This window comes from Oncorhynchus keta, chromosome 28, assembly GCF_023373465.1.
Source record: "Oncorhynchus keta strain PuntledgeMale-10-30-2019 chromosome 28, Oket_V2, whole genome shotgun sequence".
Lineage (NCBI taxonomy): Eukaryota > Metazoa > Chordata > Actinopteri > Salmoniformes > Salmonidae > Oncorhynchus > Oncorhynchus keta.
In genome coordinates, this window is record NC_068448.1 from 40,486,094 (window position 1) to 40,500,471 (window position 14,378).

The window sequence follows — 14,378 nt, forward strand, 5'->3', positions numbered from 1 at the left end:
AGTATTATTTAACCAAATGTAAATATAATATAGTTTCACCATATTGAAATAAGAATTCAGTTCATGTAAAGAGGGTTGACCTTACAATTAGGGAAAATTAATTAATCACTAATAAATAAATAATAATCATAAAAAATGACTGTCAAAGCAAGAACATAACTAGGGCTTTACAATGATGGTGAAAACTTGGAGAAGTTTTCGGTTAAAGTCGGTTAAAATCTTCCTAGAAGTTCGAAAAACGTGACTAGGTGAAAATGTTAATTATTGGCACTTTAGCAACACATTTTTATCAAATTTCCATGTGGTCTATATTTAAGGGCACTTATTTTAATATAAATGGCTTTTTAAATGCAATGTTGGTGCACAATTTCTACTTCAAATATCAAAGATACGCTAAAAATACTCTACTTGTGGAATGCAAATTCAAATCAAATGTTATTTGTCACATGCGCCAAATGTTTACTTACAAGCCCTTAACCAACAATGCAGTTAAGAAAAATACCTAAAAAGAATAAATAAAAGTAACAAATAATGAAAGAGCAGCAGTAAGATAACAATAGCGAGGCTATATACACGGGATACAGAGTCAATGTGCGGGGGCACCGGTTAGTTGAGGTAATTGAGGTAATTTGTACATGTAGGTCGCGTTATTAAAGTGGCTATGCATAGATAATAACAGAGAGTAGCAGCAGCGTAAAAGGGGGGCAATGCAAATAGTCTAGGTAGCCAGTTAATTAGGCGTTCAGGGGTCTTATGGCTTGGGGGTAGAAGCTGTTTAGAAGCCTCTTGGACCTAGACTTGGTGCTCCGGTAGCGCTTGCCATGCGGTAGCAGAGAGAATAGTCTATGACGAGGGTGGCTGGAGTCTTTGACAATTTTTAGGGCCTTCCTCTGACACCGCCTGGTACAGAGGTCCTGGATGGCAGGCAGCTTGGCCCCAGTGATGTACGCACAACCCTCTGTCGTGCCTTGCGGTCGGAGGCCGAGCAGTTGCCATACCAGGCAGTGATGCAACCCGTCAGGATGCTCTCGATGGTGCAGCTGTAGAACCTTTTGAGGATCTGAGGACCCATGCCAAATATTTTCAATCTCCCAATGGGAAATAGGTTTTGTTGTACCCTCTTCATGTTGTACTCTATTCGTGGAACGACCCGGTTATCATAAGTATAGGATGATCTGGGAGAATCAATTATTCATCATGAGTCGATTCTATATCATTACTCTGTACAAGATTAAACAATATCATGAATGAGCAGCATTAGGTCAAAATGGATGAGAAATGGTCTTGGACAAATGGAAGGAGCCCTTTTCTGGAAAGCATATATTTAATGTATCAATAACAGCAGTCTGGCCTAGGGTTGTAAAACTACCGGTAAATTACCAGTGTTACCATCATTTTTGGTAATTAAACAGGTAATCTATGGCAATCTATGGTAATTTATACTTGAATACATTTGACTTTGAATAACTTAAAATGTCTAATAATATAAAGTATTACTTTTTTTTATATCTGTGTCCATATTGTCCATGAGTTTCTAGTAGAGACCATATGTTTCAAGAGAAAATAGCCTAATTAATACCAAAAAAAAGTATTAATTAACAATGGCATTATTTTCAATTCCCTCTGCAACTCTTCCAACTATCGACTTTTTTCACAACTGCGCTAAAACATTTAAAACAAAGACATAGTAAGATAAATAAAAGTCAAAAGATAAAAGAGATTTCATGCTGAAAGCTTCATATTAAACACCAATGCTATTCACTAAATTGACGTGTTATATTTAGGATCATGTTTTACAGATATATCATTCAACATTATTTTTTTTTTTCAAATCTTATTTGATTATTCTATATATTTTACATGTGATGAAAATTCCATGTAGATAATAGGCAGAATCTACCGCACAACCAATAGATTAGTGAAGGTGCTGGAAGGAAAATGTCTCCACACACTTACAGTCATCATTCAAGTTAAATCAAACTTTATTTACATACGTATTACAAAAGTATCCATCATAGATCTATTTATCTGAAACCCACAGCATTAATGATCCAGATTTGCTTTGCTTTTCCTAAAAGTGTTGTCCAAATCCTGCCTTTTTATTGCCATCTACTGACAGATCTCTATGTCTTAATTACATTTTTCTTTCAGTTTTCTTCATATTTTCTTTCTTTGTGGACGTGCTTCAGCAGATAAGCCTTATGAGTGAATATTTTACCAGACTGAGTAGCCATGTTGTTTCACTCCTTTATCAGTTTATGAGTGGTTAGATTCCCCTTGACACTAAAATTCATCCACCTCTGGCCTGCTCGCCTCCCTACCACTGAGGAAGTACAGTTCCCGCTCAGCCCAGTCAAAACTGTTCGCTGCTCTGGCTCCCCAATGGTGGAACACACTCCCTCACGACGCCAGGACAGCGGAGTCAATCACCACCTTCCGGAGACACCTGAAACCCCACCTCTTTAAGGAATACCTAGGATAGGACAAAGTAATCCTTCTCACCCCCCTTAAAAGATTTAGATGCACTATTGTAAAGTGGCTGTTCCACTGGATGTCATAAGGTGAATGCACCAATTTGTAAGTCGCTCTGGATAAGAGCGTCTGCTAAATGACTTAAATATAAATGTAAATGTAAAATCTTTCCTGCAGTCACCACATTAAAAGTGTTTATTTCTTGTTTGAGTCAGTATGAGCCCCTCTCGGTCCCCTTTCCGGTGGTTTCTCCCCTGTGTGAGTCCGTTTGTGCACAATTAGGTTCCTCTTGACGCTGAAGCTTTTCCCAGCCACTACAGTTAAATGATTTCTCCCCTGTGTGAATACGTATGCATGGTTAGGGTTTTCTTGCGATTGAAGCTCTTCCCACAGTCACCACAGGTAAATGGTTTTTCCCCTGTGTGAGTCAGCTTGTGCGTGGTTAGGTTCCCCTTGACAGAGAAGCTCTTCCCACAGTCACCACAGCTAAATGGTTTTGCTCCTGTGTGAGTCAGTTTATGCTTCATTAGGTTCCCCTTGAGACTGAAGCTTTTCCCACAGTCGACACAGCTAAATGGCTTCTCTCCTGTGTGAGTACGTATATGCATGGTTAGGTTCTCCTTCCGATTGAAGCTCTTCCCACAGTCACCACAGCTAAAAGGTTTTGCTCCTGTGTGAGTCAGTTTATGCTTCATTAGGTTCCCCTTGAGACTGAAACTTTTCCCACAGTCACCACAGCTAAAATATTTCTCTCCTGTGTGAATCCTCATGTGCCTGGACAGATCTCCTTTGTATTTGAATGACTTGCCACAATCAGGGCAGGTGCAGGGTTTCTCCATGTGACAGAGTCGGACATGGGCCTTCAGTGTACAGGTTCTGCAGAAGCAGCATTCTCTGGGTCTCTTCTTGTTTAGAGTTACATGACTCAGCAGGTCAGCTTTTTGAGCAAACATTTCACCACAGTCACAGCAGCGGTGAGTTTTTCTAGACGTGATGCTGGGTTTGGAAGAAAGTTTCTCTAGTGGTGGGTGGGGATCCAATGGTGGGCTGGAATCCAATTGTGGGCTGCTGTCAAGTGCTACTGGGTCTCTGCTTATGGCTGAGCTGTGGCTGGAGGCATTGTTATCATTGTCTGGAGGGTTACGGGGAATGGCGAGACTCTTTGGGTGAGTCACAGTGCCAAAAGGTTTGAGATCCACTGGTATAGAGTCACACTCTTTGTTTTCCACAGTCTGGGTTTGGGGAAGAGTCAAGGACCAAAGTGGGTCCTCCTGATCACATTCACTTTTCACACAGGAAGGAGTGAATTGGAACTCTATGATATCAGCCTCCAGCCCTTGAAGCTGCTCTTCCTTCTGACTGGTCCTGACTTCCTCCTGTTCCTCTTTAATCTGTGTGGGCTCGGGGTCCTCCTGCTCCAGACTGGGGCTCCACTCAGGCTCACAGTGCTGCTGCTCAGGGAGAACCTCCTCTTCAGAGACAGCGAGAGAGAGCTGCAAGGAGTCTGTAGGGAAGGGGAGGAGGAGCAGAGGTTAGCTATATAGGAGTTAAGGTAGGCCGTGCTACAGCAAACAAAAGAAAGTAGGATGGATTCCCGACAACAATGAGAAATATCCAACAAAAGGGCTTACCAAGTAAAACGTCCAAAAGGACTCATTCGTGGCAGAAAGGAGTTGGAGCACTAAACAAAAAAGATGAGTTTCTTATTTCCCACTTTAATCCATTGTTCAGGATGAATTCAAGGGACTGACATTTCGATGTCAAGCTGATGTCTGCCCCAGAGTGACCTGACCATTGCGCTTAGCTCCTATTAATAGCCTACTGAGACACGACAATATAAAAATAACACGATTCAAGATAAATAGCAAATAATAGCACAGAAGAAGAAGAATCTGCTGTCTCTTGGATCAATAGACCATGTCAAAATAAATATATACAATACCAGTCAAAAGTTTGGACACCTACTCATTCAAGGTTTTTTTAAATAAAATAAAAAACGTTTTTCTATATTGTAGAATAATAGTGAAGACATCAAAAATATGAAATAACACATGGAATCATGTAGTAACAAAAGAAGTGTTAAACAAAGTAGCCACCCTGTGCCTAGATGACAGCTTTGCACGTGAGGGCAAATTTTTCGACCCAATTTGCAAGAGGCTGAATGTATCCAAGCGAGCGAAACAGCGCTCCTATGTCTCTGTATGTGTAGGCCATCTATCTGATGTGGTCTGGTTATAAAGAGTATGACATTGTTGATGCCAGTAGCATTAAATGCAAGGGAAGCCAGAATGTCAATTTAAACAATCTGACATCTTGTTCTCTGACCCTCAGTACTGGTGCACCACAGGGCTGCGTGCTGTCCCCTCTGCTCTACTCCCTCTTCATGAACCAGTTTACATCTCAGGAGACCTCAGTTAAGGTCTTTAAATATGCTGACGACACTACCATAGTCAGCCTCATCACAGACAACAATGAAACACAGTATCACTGTGAAGTGGCTCGGACGGTGACGTAAGTGTAAGGACAACGACCTCATGCTCAACGCTTCAAAAACCACAGAGATAGCAATAGACTACAGGAGTACCTCAAGGCTCCCATCATATTCACTGACCAACCAATAACACTGACAGATTATTTAAAATTTGTCGGCACTTACATCAGCGACTTACTGAAATGGGACATCAACTCCAACCACATCATCAAGAAGGCCCAGCAGAGACTGTACTTTCTGAGACAACTGAAAAAGTACAAGGTTAAACAAACAAGCTGCTGGTTCAGTTTTAGACAACCATCATACAGAGCATTCTCACGTCATCCATTACAGTTTGGTATGGGAACACGGACAGTCACAGTGAGAAGAGGGTGGACTTTATGGGTTGTTGATATTACATTTATGAATTGCGGTGATGCTATTCGCCGACTGGTCAAGCACTTCGAGCCCCGGTACACACTACCAAGTAGGTGCTATTTTTCAGGTGTTGCCCTACCGGAGTTACACAGTATTGTTGAAATGCACATCCCTGAGCTACTTGCTACTGCTATTAGCTTCAAGACTGACATTTGGACCAGCGATGTCAGCCGCATGAGCATGCTGCGTCTAACAGCACAGTGGGTCGACGAGGATGTCGTACTGAGGAAGTCTTGACCACACCACCATTACCACTCCCTCGCTTGGAGTATTGCTGTGATCACAGAGCTCAGCAGGGCTATAGGCTACCGGGTCGACCAACGCCGAGACTGACAGTACACGCTTGACTGAGCCAGTAAGATAGGTGGGAGTTTCGAACCCGGACCTTGATAAATATTTAGGCGGGAGTCTCGACCCCAAAGCATGACAGGTCGGCGCCAACAGTAAGTATAACTTTCTCTCAAAGCATCTGAAACTGATACTGAGGCAATCGAAAGAATACACGAGACACACCAAAACAAAAAGCAATTTTTTGTTACCTTTGTCTTGGAATACACCTATCTTATGTGAAAATCCAACTCCCAGCCTCAGATGAGGATACACTTTGCATGTTTTGCTTGGGAGCTGAACATGCTCAAGCGGCTGCACAGGGTAGCAGGTCTTGCACTCACTGTCAAAAAAACAAAGCATCAAAATCTCGACTCGCACGCTTTGGGGGCGGAGCCTCCGGATATTTATCAGATGAGTCTGCTACACAAATCAATGATCATTCCAAACCCCTTAATCACCCCCCCGGGATCTACCGACCAATAAATCAGGTGACAGCATTCGAGAGTCAGAGGCTCCTAGGCCTCCTAGCTTCTGCAGTCCATGCTATACCATTGGGCTTCCTCCCAATGTGGCCAAATACAGTGCTGGTAGAACAAACACAATTTATGTCCCGGAGGGGACAAAAACAAAAAGCTGACAGTTCCAACAAGTTGCTGGGGAGCAATACAATGGCGCTTCAAATTCCTAGTGGAGTTCCCCTAGGCGCAGTTCACAACCAGGCGACTTTGACCACAGACACCTCCATACAGGGATGGGGAGCAGTCTTGAACCAGTCAGGGGTTCATGGTGTAGGGTCAGCAACATGGACAACTCACATGAACGTACTGGAGCTCAAGGCGGTTCCCCTTGCACTCCGGCATTTCCTCCCAGTACTGAGAGGACAACATATACTGATATGGACAGACAACACAACCGTGGTTACACATATCAACCGCCAGGGCGGACTGAGGTCAATGGCACTGCACCAGGTAGCAAGGGAGCTACTGCTTTGGGCAAAACGGTCATCTTACATCACTCAGAGCAAATACACCTGCCGGAGGTGGAGATTCAGGCTGTAGAGCTTCTCTCCAGAGGAGGCCCTCTTCAATCTGTTCGCATTGCAAGACTTAACCCATTGTCCTATGTCATGGATGGGCAACGTTTGAAGGCCCTCGGATCAACATATGGGTACACAGACCCGTGAGCAACTAATGCGCCCCTCATGATGAGTTCAGATTTTTTGTGGGCCCTACCCCCATCAAAGTTGCCCGTCCCTGTCCTATGTGGTTCTCCATAAAGGGTCCAGCAGGCGCACTCGGGGTTGATGCCCTATCACACAGACGGCCAAGGGGGCTGATGTATGTGTTTCCACTAAATACCTTGGTCCCTCAGGTTTAGAGGACGATCAGCCTCGAGAGCGCATCAGTTATACTTGTTGCTCCACATTGTTGCTCCACACCTCTCTCCGAGCGGACCTCCTATCACAAGTCGAAAGGTAAGCTTTGGCACCCCAAACCCAGAATACCGAAGGTGTGGGTGTGGCCCCTGAACGTGACCGCCTTGTAGCTGCAGGGTTGACCTCCTTGGTAATTGATACAATTCAGGCAGACAGGCATCCTTTACGCTAACCCTGTATTCCTGGAATGTGGAATGTGTTCAGGAAGTGGTGTGTCGACCATGCAGAATCACCTGCCCAATTTCTGACATTTTGACTTTCCTCCCGGAGCTTGTGGCTACAGGGTAGTCCCCTTATACATTCAAAGTGTATATGGTACCCATCTTTATGGGCCATGACCAGATTGCAGGTGCATCACCATAGGCAAACCCTCTTGTATCGCAATTCATGAATGGTGCCCGCAGGTTACGGCCCCCCAAAGCTCCTTCAGTACCCTCATAGGAGTTATATGTTGTCCTACAATCACTTATGTGCCCACCATTTGAGCCCGTCTTCACTTGAGCTATGTGAGCTTTCTATTGGCAATTTTTTAAGTTAAGCATGCTTTCCATGCCCTCCCATCCATCATGCCTCAATTTAGCAGAAGATAAGGCAGTGCTTCGGCCAACCACAGCATTCTTACCTAAGGTGCTTTCATCATCACATTAACCAGCCCTCACAGGAGATTTGTGAGTTCCATACACTTTGCCCGGTTATGGCATTGAGTGCCTATCTTGCTGCAGCAAGAACTGTTGGTCAAACAGAACAGTTTTTGTTGTGCGTTATGGGGAGAACACCAAAGGGCACCCTGTCTCAAAGCAGGGACTGGCACATTTGATTACCACTACAGTGTCAAAATCATACAGTGCAGAAGGTAGACCGACTCTAGACAGCGTAGTAACATACTCCACCAGGGGCATGGTCACTTCATGGGCCCTGTTCAGAGGGGCCTCCCTGGACTCGATCTGTACTGCTGCAAGTTGGACTACACCCACCCAAGACTGGATTTGATAGAATAAAAAAATTACTTGAGACTTGACTTGGACTTGGAACCTCAAGACTCGGGACTCGACTTTGACTTGAGACTGAGTCTACGTGGATGAATCTACACGCAGCCAGAGACAGTAGCCACAACCTTCTGGGCAGAGTTGCAAAGAAAAAGGCATATCTCAGACTGGCCAATAAAAAGAAAAGATTAAGATGGGCAAAAGAACACAGACACTGGTCAGATCCCGGAGACTCACTGTGTTTTGCGGTTACTATTTAATGAAGCTGCCAGTTGAGGACTTGTGAGGCCTCTGTTTCTCAAACCAGACACTCTAATGTACTTGTCCTCTTGCTCAGTTGTGCACCGGGCCTTCAACCTCAAGGCTCTCCAGAGGGTAGTACGGACTGCACAACGCATCTTCGGGGGCAAACTACCTGCCCTCCAGGACACCTACAGCACCCGATGTCACAGGAAGGCCAAAAAAATCATCAAGGACAACAACCACCCGAGCCACTGCCTGTTCACCCTGCTATCATCCAGAAGGCGAGGTCAGTACAGGTGCATCATAGCTGGGACCGAGAGACTGAAAAACAGCTTCTTTCTCAAGGCCATCAGACTGTTAAACAGCCATCACTAACATAGAGAGGCTGCTGCCAACATACATACTCAAATCTCTGGCTACTTAATTAAACGGACTCAATAAAGGTATCACTAGTCACTTTAAATTATGCCACTCTAATAATGTTTATATATCCTACATTATTCATCTCATATGTATATACTGTATTCTTCACCATCTACTGCATCTTGCATTTGCCGCACGCCATTGCTCATCCATATATTTATATGTACATATTCTCATTCATCCCCTTACATTTGTGTGTACATTTATAAGGTAGTTGTTGTGAATTTGTTAAATGACTTGTTAAATATTTGAATGGTAGTGTATTTTTTTAACATCTGCATGTGTATTATAAAATTATTTGAGTGGTCTGGGCCTCTGTACGCCTATATAGATATTGAATAACAAATCTGCTCATTTGCTTCATTTGCCTAAAAATGTCCACTGTATTTCTGATCAATTTGATGTTATTTTAATGGACCAACGTTTTTGCTTTTTTTTTTCTGAAATTTCTAAATGACCTCTTTGTGTATTTTTTATTACAGTCTCTCCCAGCCTCTTTGCCTGTAGCAGCCCTCTCCCAGCCTCTTTGGTACAGCCTCTCCCAGCCTCTTTGGTACAGCCTCTCCCAGCCTCTTTGGTACAGCCTCTCCCAGCCTCTTTGGTACAGCCTCTCCCAGCCTCTTTGGTACAGCCTCTCCCAGCCTCTTTGGTACAGCCTCTCCCAGCCTCTTTGGCACAGCCCCTCCCAGCCTCTTTGGTACAGCCTCTCCCAGCCTCTTTGGAACAGCCTCTCCCAGCCTCTTTGGTACAGCCTCTCCCAGCCTCTTTGGTACAGCCTCTCCCAGCCTCTTTGGTACAGCCTCTCCCAGCCTCTTTGGCACAGCCCCTCCCAGCCTCTTTGGCACAGCCCCTCCCAGCCTCTTTGGCACAGCCCCTCCCAGCCTCTTTGGCACAGCCCCTCCCAGCCTCTTTGGTACAGCCTCTCCCAGCCTCTTTGGCGACCGTTACGAAAACGAAAGAAAACGTTCTCTCTGAGTAGAGTTTCCTAAAGTCTTTCACTTTGAGTAATAAGGCACGCTCCAGACAATCACACATAGATTTTTGGCTGGTGTCTAAATGTTTTGATAAACAGGGTATTTCTGTTAACATCCTTGACACTGCCCTTACTGATCATAGAGCTATTTATATTGACATTAAACTTTTCATCCCTGATAATGGCCTTGGCAGAGCATCCTACTGGAAGCTGAATAGCTCTATATTAAAACACGAGTTGGTCAAGATGGAGATAAACAAATGAATTACACATTTCTGGAACGAAGCTATAAATGACAATTCATACAGTAATAACTGGGAGCTTTTTAAATATGAGGTTAGAAAATATTTAAGAAAATATGGGAGTATTCTTGCCAAGACGAGGAGAGCTGAGGAAGAAAGTGTAATTACAAAGATCACCCCTCTTGTTCAAAAGCATGTTGAAAGTCTCTCAGAGGAGGACAAATCTGTTCTGTTTGAGTTACAACACAAGTTGGATGATATGTATAAACTGAAAGCAGAGGGAGCCTTTGTCAGATCTAGGAAGAAGCTGCAAGAGGAGGGTGAACAAAACTCATCTTATTTTTTCAGGTTATAAAAATACCACTCTAAAAATAATACAATTCAACAATTAAATATGATCCCAAATTCATCTCTATCTTTAGCTGCAACTTCAACATGAATTTATATAGTATTGTATAAGTATTGTGAGGTTTCCTCAACTGTTTTTTTTTACTCTCTGGGGGATGTGAAATATATTGGGGAGGCTGAGAGAGAACAGTGTGATGACCCTATTATAGTTGAAGAAATCATTTATTCTATTGAACACCTTAAAAAAATAAGTCTCCTGGGACTGAGTTTTCTAAAAATTATTTTCAACAGTTAGCCCCATTTCCATTGGAGGACTTTTCTGAAAGCATTGCAAATAATGCTCTCCCTCCCAGTTTGACTCAAGGTCTGATTACATGAATAACTAAGCCCAAGAAAGACTTGCTTCTCCTCGATAATTGGGGTACATAACGACTACAAAATATTAGCCTCTATATTTGCAAAAAGAATTAAGGCAGTATTGGACTCAATTATAGAAGAGACCCAATCTGGCTTCATGAGGAATAGCAAGGTCACCCAATTTCACCGTACCTCTTCCTGCTTGCAACCCAACTTCTTACAAGTTTTGTTAAATCCAGCGATATAATTTCTGACCGAGATATTACCATAAATCATCTTGCAGATGACACCACCCTCTTTTTGAAAGATGCTGACCAGATTCCTAGAGCAGTTGATTGATGTGATAAATATTTTTTTCCAAAGCATCTGGTCTTTCCCTATTACAGTTGTGAATTGTTTGCTGTTAAAGACTATGTGATACCCTCTATATACAATATTCCAGTCAAGGAAAAAGTAACATACCCTGGGATTACCATATCTAAGGATCAACAGGAAAGATGCTCATTAAATGTCATACATATTATTGAAAAAAAAACAGAAAGATATTCATAGTTTTATCATTTTTAACATTCTTGATGACTTTCGTTTTTTTTATGGGAGAATGTGCTGCCCGGTTTCCTTAACTATAATAAAGATAAAGAAAAACAATTTTACTGCGCTAATGGCAAAATCTTATAATCATACATGTAAATTCACTAATAAAAAAACACTCTTCCGTGTTTTCTATACGGAATTAGAGCAGTACATTAAGACCATTCTACATTCTTCTAATAAGAAAGCTGTTAAAACAATCAATATGTGTGTTTCTTTTAAGGTCTTTGTATAATCTGTAATTTGCTGTAGCCCCTAGCATATGTTATCATTGTCTGTCTGTATACTGTTTTTTCTGCAATAAAACTTTTAAAAAGATATAATAAAAATAATAATAAAAAGAGTTTGAGTAATTGCATAGCTTTCATGTCGTTCGCCTCTGTGGGGTTCAAGTGGAGTAATAAGAGACCACCCCGCCTGTTATGGTGACATATCACATATCACGTGGGTACAGTAAGGGTGTGGCGTGACCGTAAACATGTTTGATATTAAGCATCTCAATCACATCGCGTGAACTGGAAAGGAGTTCCCATGTGTCGTTCTCTAATCAGAGAACCACGGTTACATCCGTAAACAAACGTTTTCGCGACGCAGACAATTGTTTTTATCCATGTACGGTAAAAGTTTCAAAACAACTCCTTTAGCATGGTTGAAACGGTGATCGCTGGTAGCTTAATTAAACAATTAATTCATTGAGTAGAACTATATATCAGTGGAATAGCATACGAACCTATTCTACGTTGTTTTATCTCTGGCGTGATCCACAGCAGTCTCCGTAGCCGATCATTCTCCTCCTGGTACTCCACTACCGTTTTCTCAACTGCCCCGAAAATCTCCACAGCAGCCGCGGTTAAACGCTCATGTAAAAACACGCGCAATAACTGTAGTTGATACATTTTCAGTCGAATATGAGTTAGGTAGGTAATTTAGTTCCGACAGTAGGCTATGTCATTCTTTACTCCACACAATTACATGCAACATCAATACAGACAGAATGGGTTTGTGCACAGGCGCACTTCACAGAGGAGGCGTTCCCTAAAACGTTCTACAACACGCCAGTAGTAGCTTCACCCACCTACTTGCACGTTCTTTCCACTATGCTTCATTTGCGCCCACTAAACGACACAGATCAACTATCTTGGGTTAGTTATAGATATATTGGACAAAGTCGTCTCCAATGCTACTTCCGTGTTCTCGTCAAGAAATTCAGCGTCGCTATCGACATGGGCAAGGTATCCTACAGACCAGTAGTAAAGAGACTAACTACAGTGCCTTCAGAAAGTATTCGTACCCCTTGACTTATTCCACATTTTTGTTGCGTTACAGCCTGAATTTAAAATGGATTAAATTCAGATTTTTTTCCCCTAAATGTTAGCAAATGTATTGAAAATGAAATACAGAAATATCTCATTTACATAAGTATTCACACCACTGAGTCAATAATCTGTAGAAGCACCTTTGGCAGCGATTACAGTTGAGTCTATCTGGGTAAATCTCTAAGAGCTTTCCACACCTGGATTGTGCAACATTTGCCCATTATTCTTTTAAAAATTCTTCAAGCTCTTTCAAATTGGTTGCTGATCATTGCCAGACAACCATTTTCCGGTCTTGCCATAGATTTTCAAGTAGTTTAAATTAGCAGCTCAGGAACATTCACTATCTTCTTGGCAAGCAACTCCAGTGTATATTTGACCTTGGGAGTCCCATAGAGCGGCGCACAATTGGTCCAACGTCGTCCAGGATTGGCCGTTGTAGGCCGTCATTGTAAATAAGAATTTGTTCCTAACTGACATGCCTAGTTAAATAAAGGTTAAATTACTTTCTTTTTTTAATTAGGAAGGTGTTCCTAATGTTTTGTACACTCAGTGTAGGTGCCTCGCAGGCTGGTGTATAATTAAAGGCTCCTCCCAGGTTGGTGTATAATTAAAGGCTCCTCCCAGGTTGGTGTATAATTAAAGGCTCCTCCCAGGTTGGTGTATAATTAAAGGCTCCTCCCAGGCTGGTGTATAATTAAAGGCTCCTCCCAGGTTGGTGTATAATTAAAGGCTCCTCCCAGGTTGGTGTATAATTAAAGGCTCCTCCCAGGCTGGTGTATAATTAAAGGCTCCTCCCAGGTTGGTGTATAATTAAACGCTCCTCCCAGGTTGGTGTATAATTAAAGGCTCCTCCCAGGTTGGTGTATAATTAAAGGCTCCTCCCAGGCTGGTGTATAATTAAAGGCTCCTCCCAGGCTGGTGTATAATTAAAGGCTCCTCCCAGGTTGGTGTATAATTAAAGGCTCCTCACAGGTTGGTGTATAATTAAAGGCTCCTCCCAGGCTGGTGTATAATTAAAGGCTCCTCACAGGTTGGTGTATAATTAAAGGCTCCTCACAGGCTGGTGTATAATTAAAGGCTCCTCACAGGCTGGTGTATAATTAAAGGCTCCTCACAGGTTGGTGTATAATTAAAGGCTCCTCACAGGCTGGTGTATAATTAAAGGCTCCTCACAGGCTGGTGTATAATTAAAGGCTCCTCACAGGCTGGTGTATAATAAAAGGCTCCTCACAGGTTGGTGTATAATTAAAGGCTCCTCACAGGCTGGTGTATAATTAAAGGCTCCTCACAGGCTGGTGTATAATTAAAGGCTCCTCACAGGTTGGTGTATAATTAAACGCTCCTCCCAGGTTGGTGTATAATTAAAGGCTCCTCACAGGCTGGTGTATAATTAAAGGCTCCTCACAGGCTGGTGTATAATTAAACGCTCCTCCCAGGTTGGTGTATAATTAAAGGCTCCTCACAGGCTGGTGTATAATTAAACGCTCCTCCCAGGTTGGTGTATAATAAAAGGCTCCTCACAGGTTGGTGTATAATTAAACGCTCCTCCCAGGTTGGTGTATAATTAAAGGCTCCTCACAGGCTGGTGTATAATTAAAGGCTCCTCACAGGCTGGTGTATAATTAAAGGCTCCTCACAGGCTGGTGTATAATTAAACGCTCCTCCCAGGCTGGTGTATAATTAAACGCTCCTCCCAGGTTGGTGTATAAGTAAAGGCTCCTCCCAGGTTGGTGTATAATTAAACGCTCCTCCCA

The 14,378-nt window shown here is 42.7% G+C and overlaps 1 protein-coding gene across 1 annotated transcript; it reads right to left on the bottom strand.

Moving 5' to 3' along the window:
• Positions 1-1,294: 1,294 nt before the first annotated feature.
• LOC118361328 (gastrula zinc finger protein XlCGF57.1-like) lies at positions 1,295-12,521 on the bottom strand. Its single transcript, XM_035741184.2, has 3 exons — positions 12,039-12,521; positions 2,854-3,976; positions 1,295-2,211 (listed from the first exon to the last, which is right to left on the bottom strand). Exons 1-3 carry the CDS (start codon positions 12,202-12,204, stop codon positions 2,148-2,150), a joined length of 1,353 nt encoding a protein of 450 aa, XP_035597077.1. The 5' UTR covers positions 12,205-12,521; the 3' UTR covers positions 1,295-2,147.
• Positions 12,522-14,378: the final 1,857 nt, after the last annotated feature.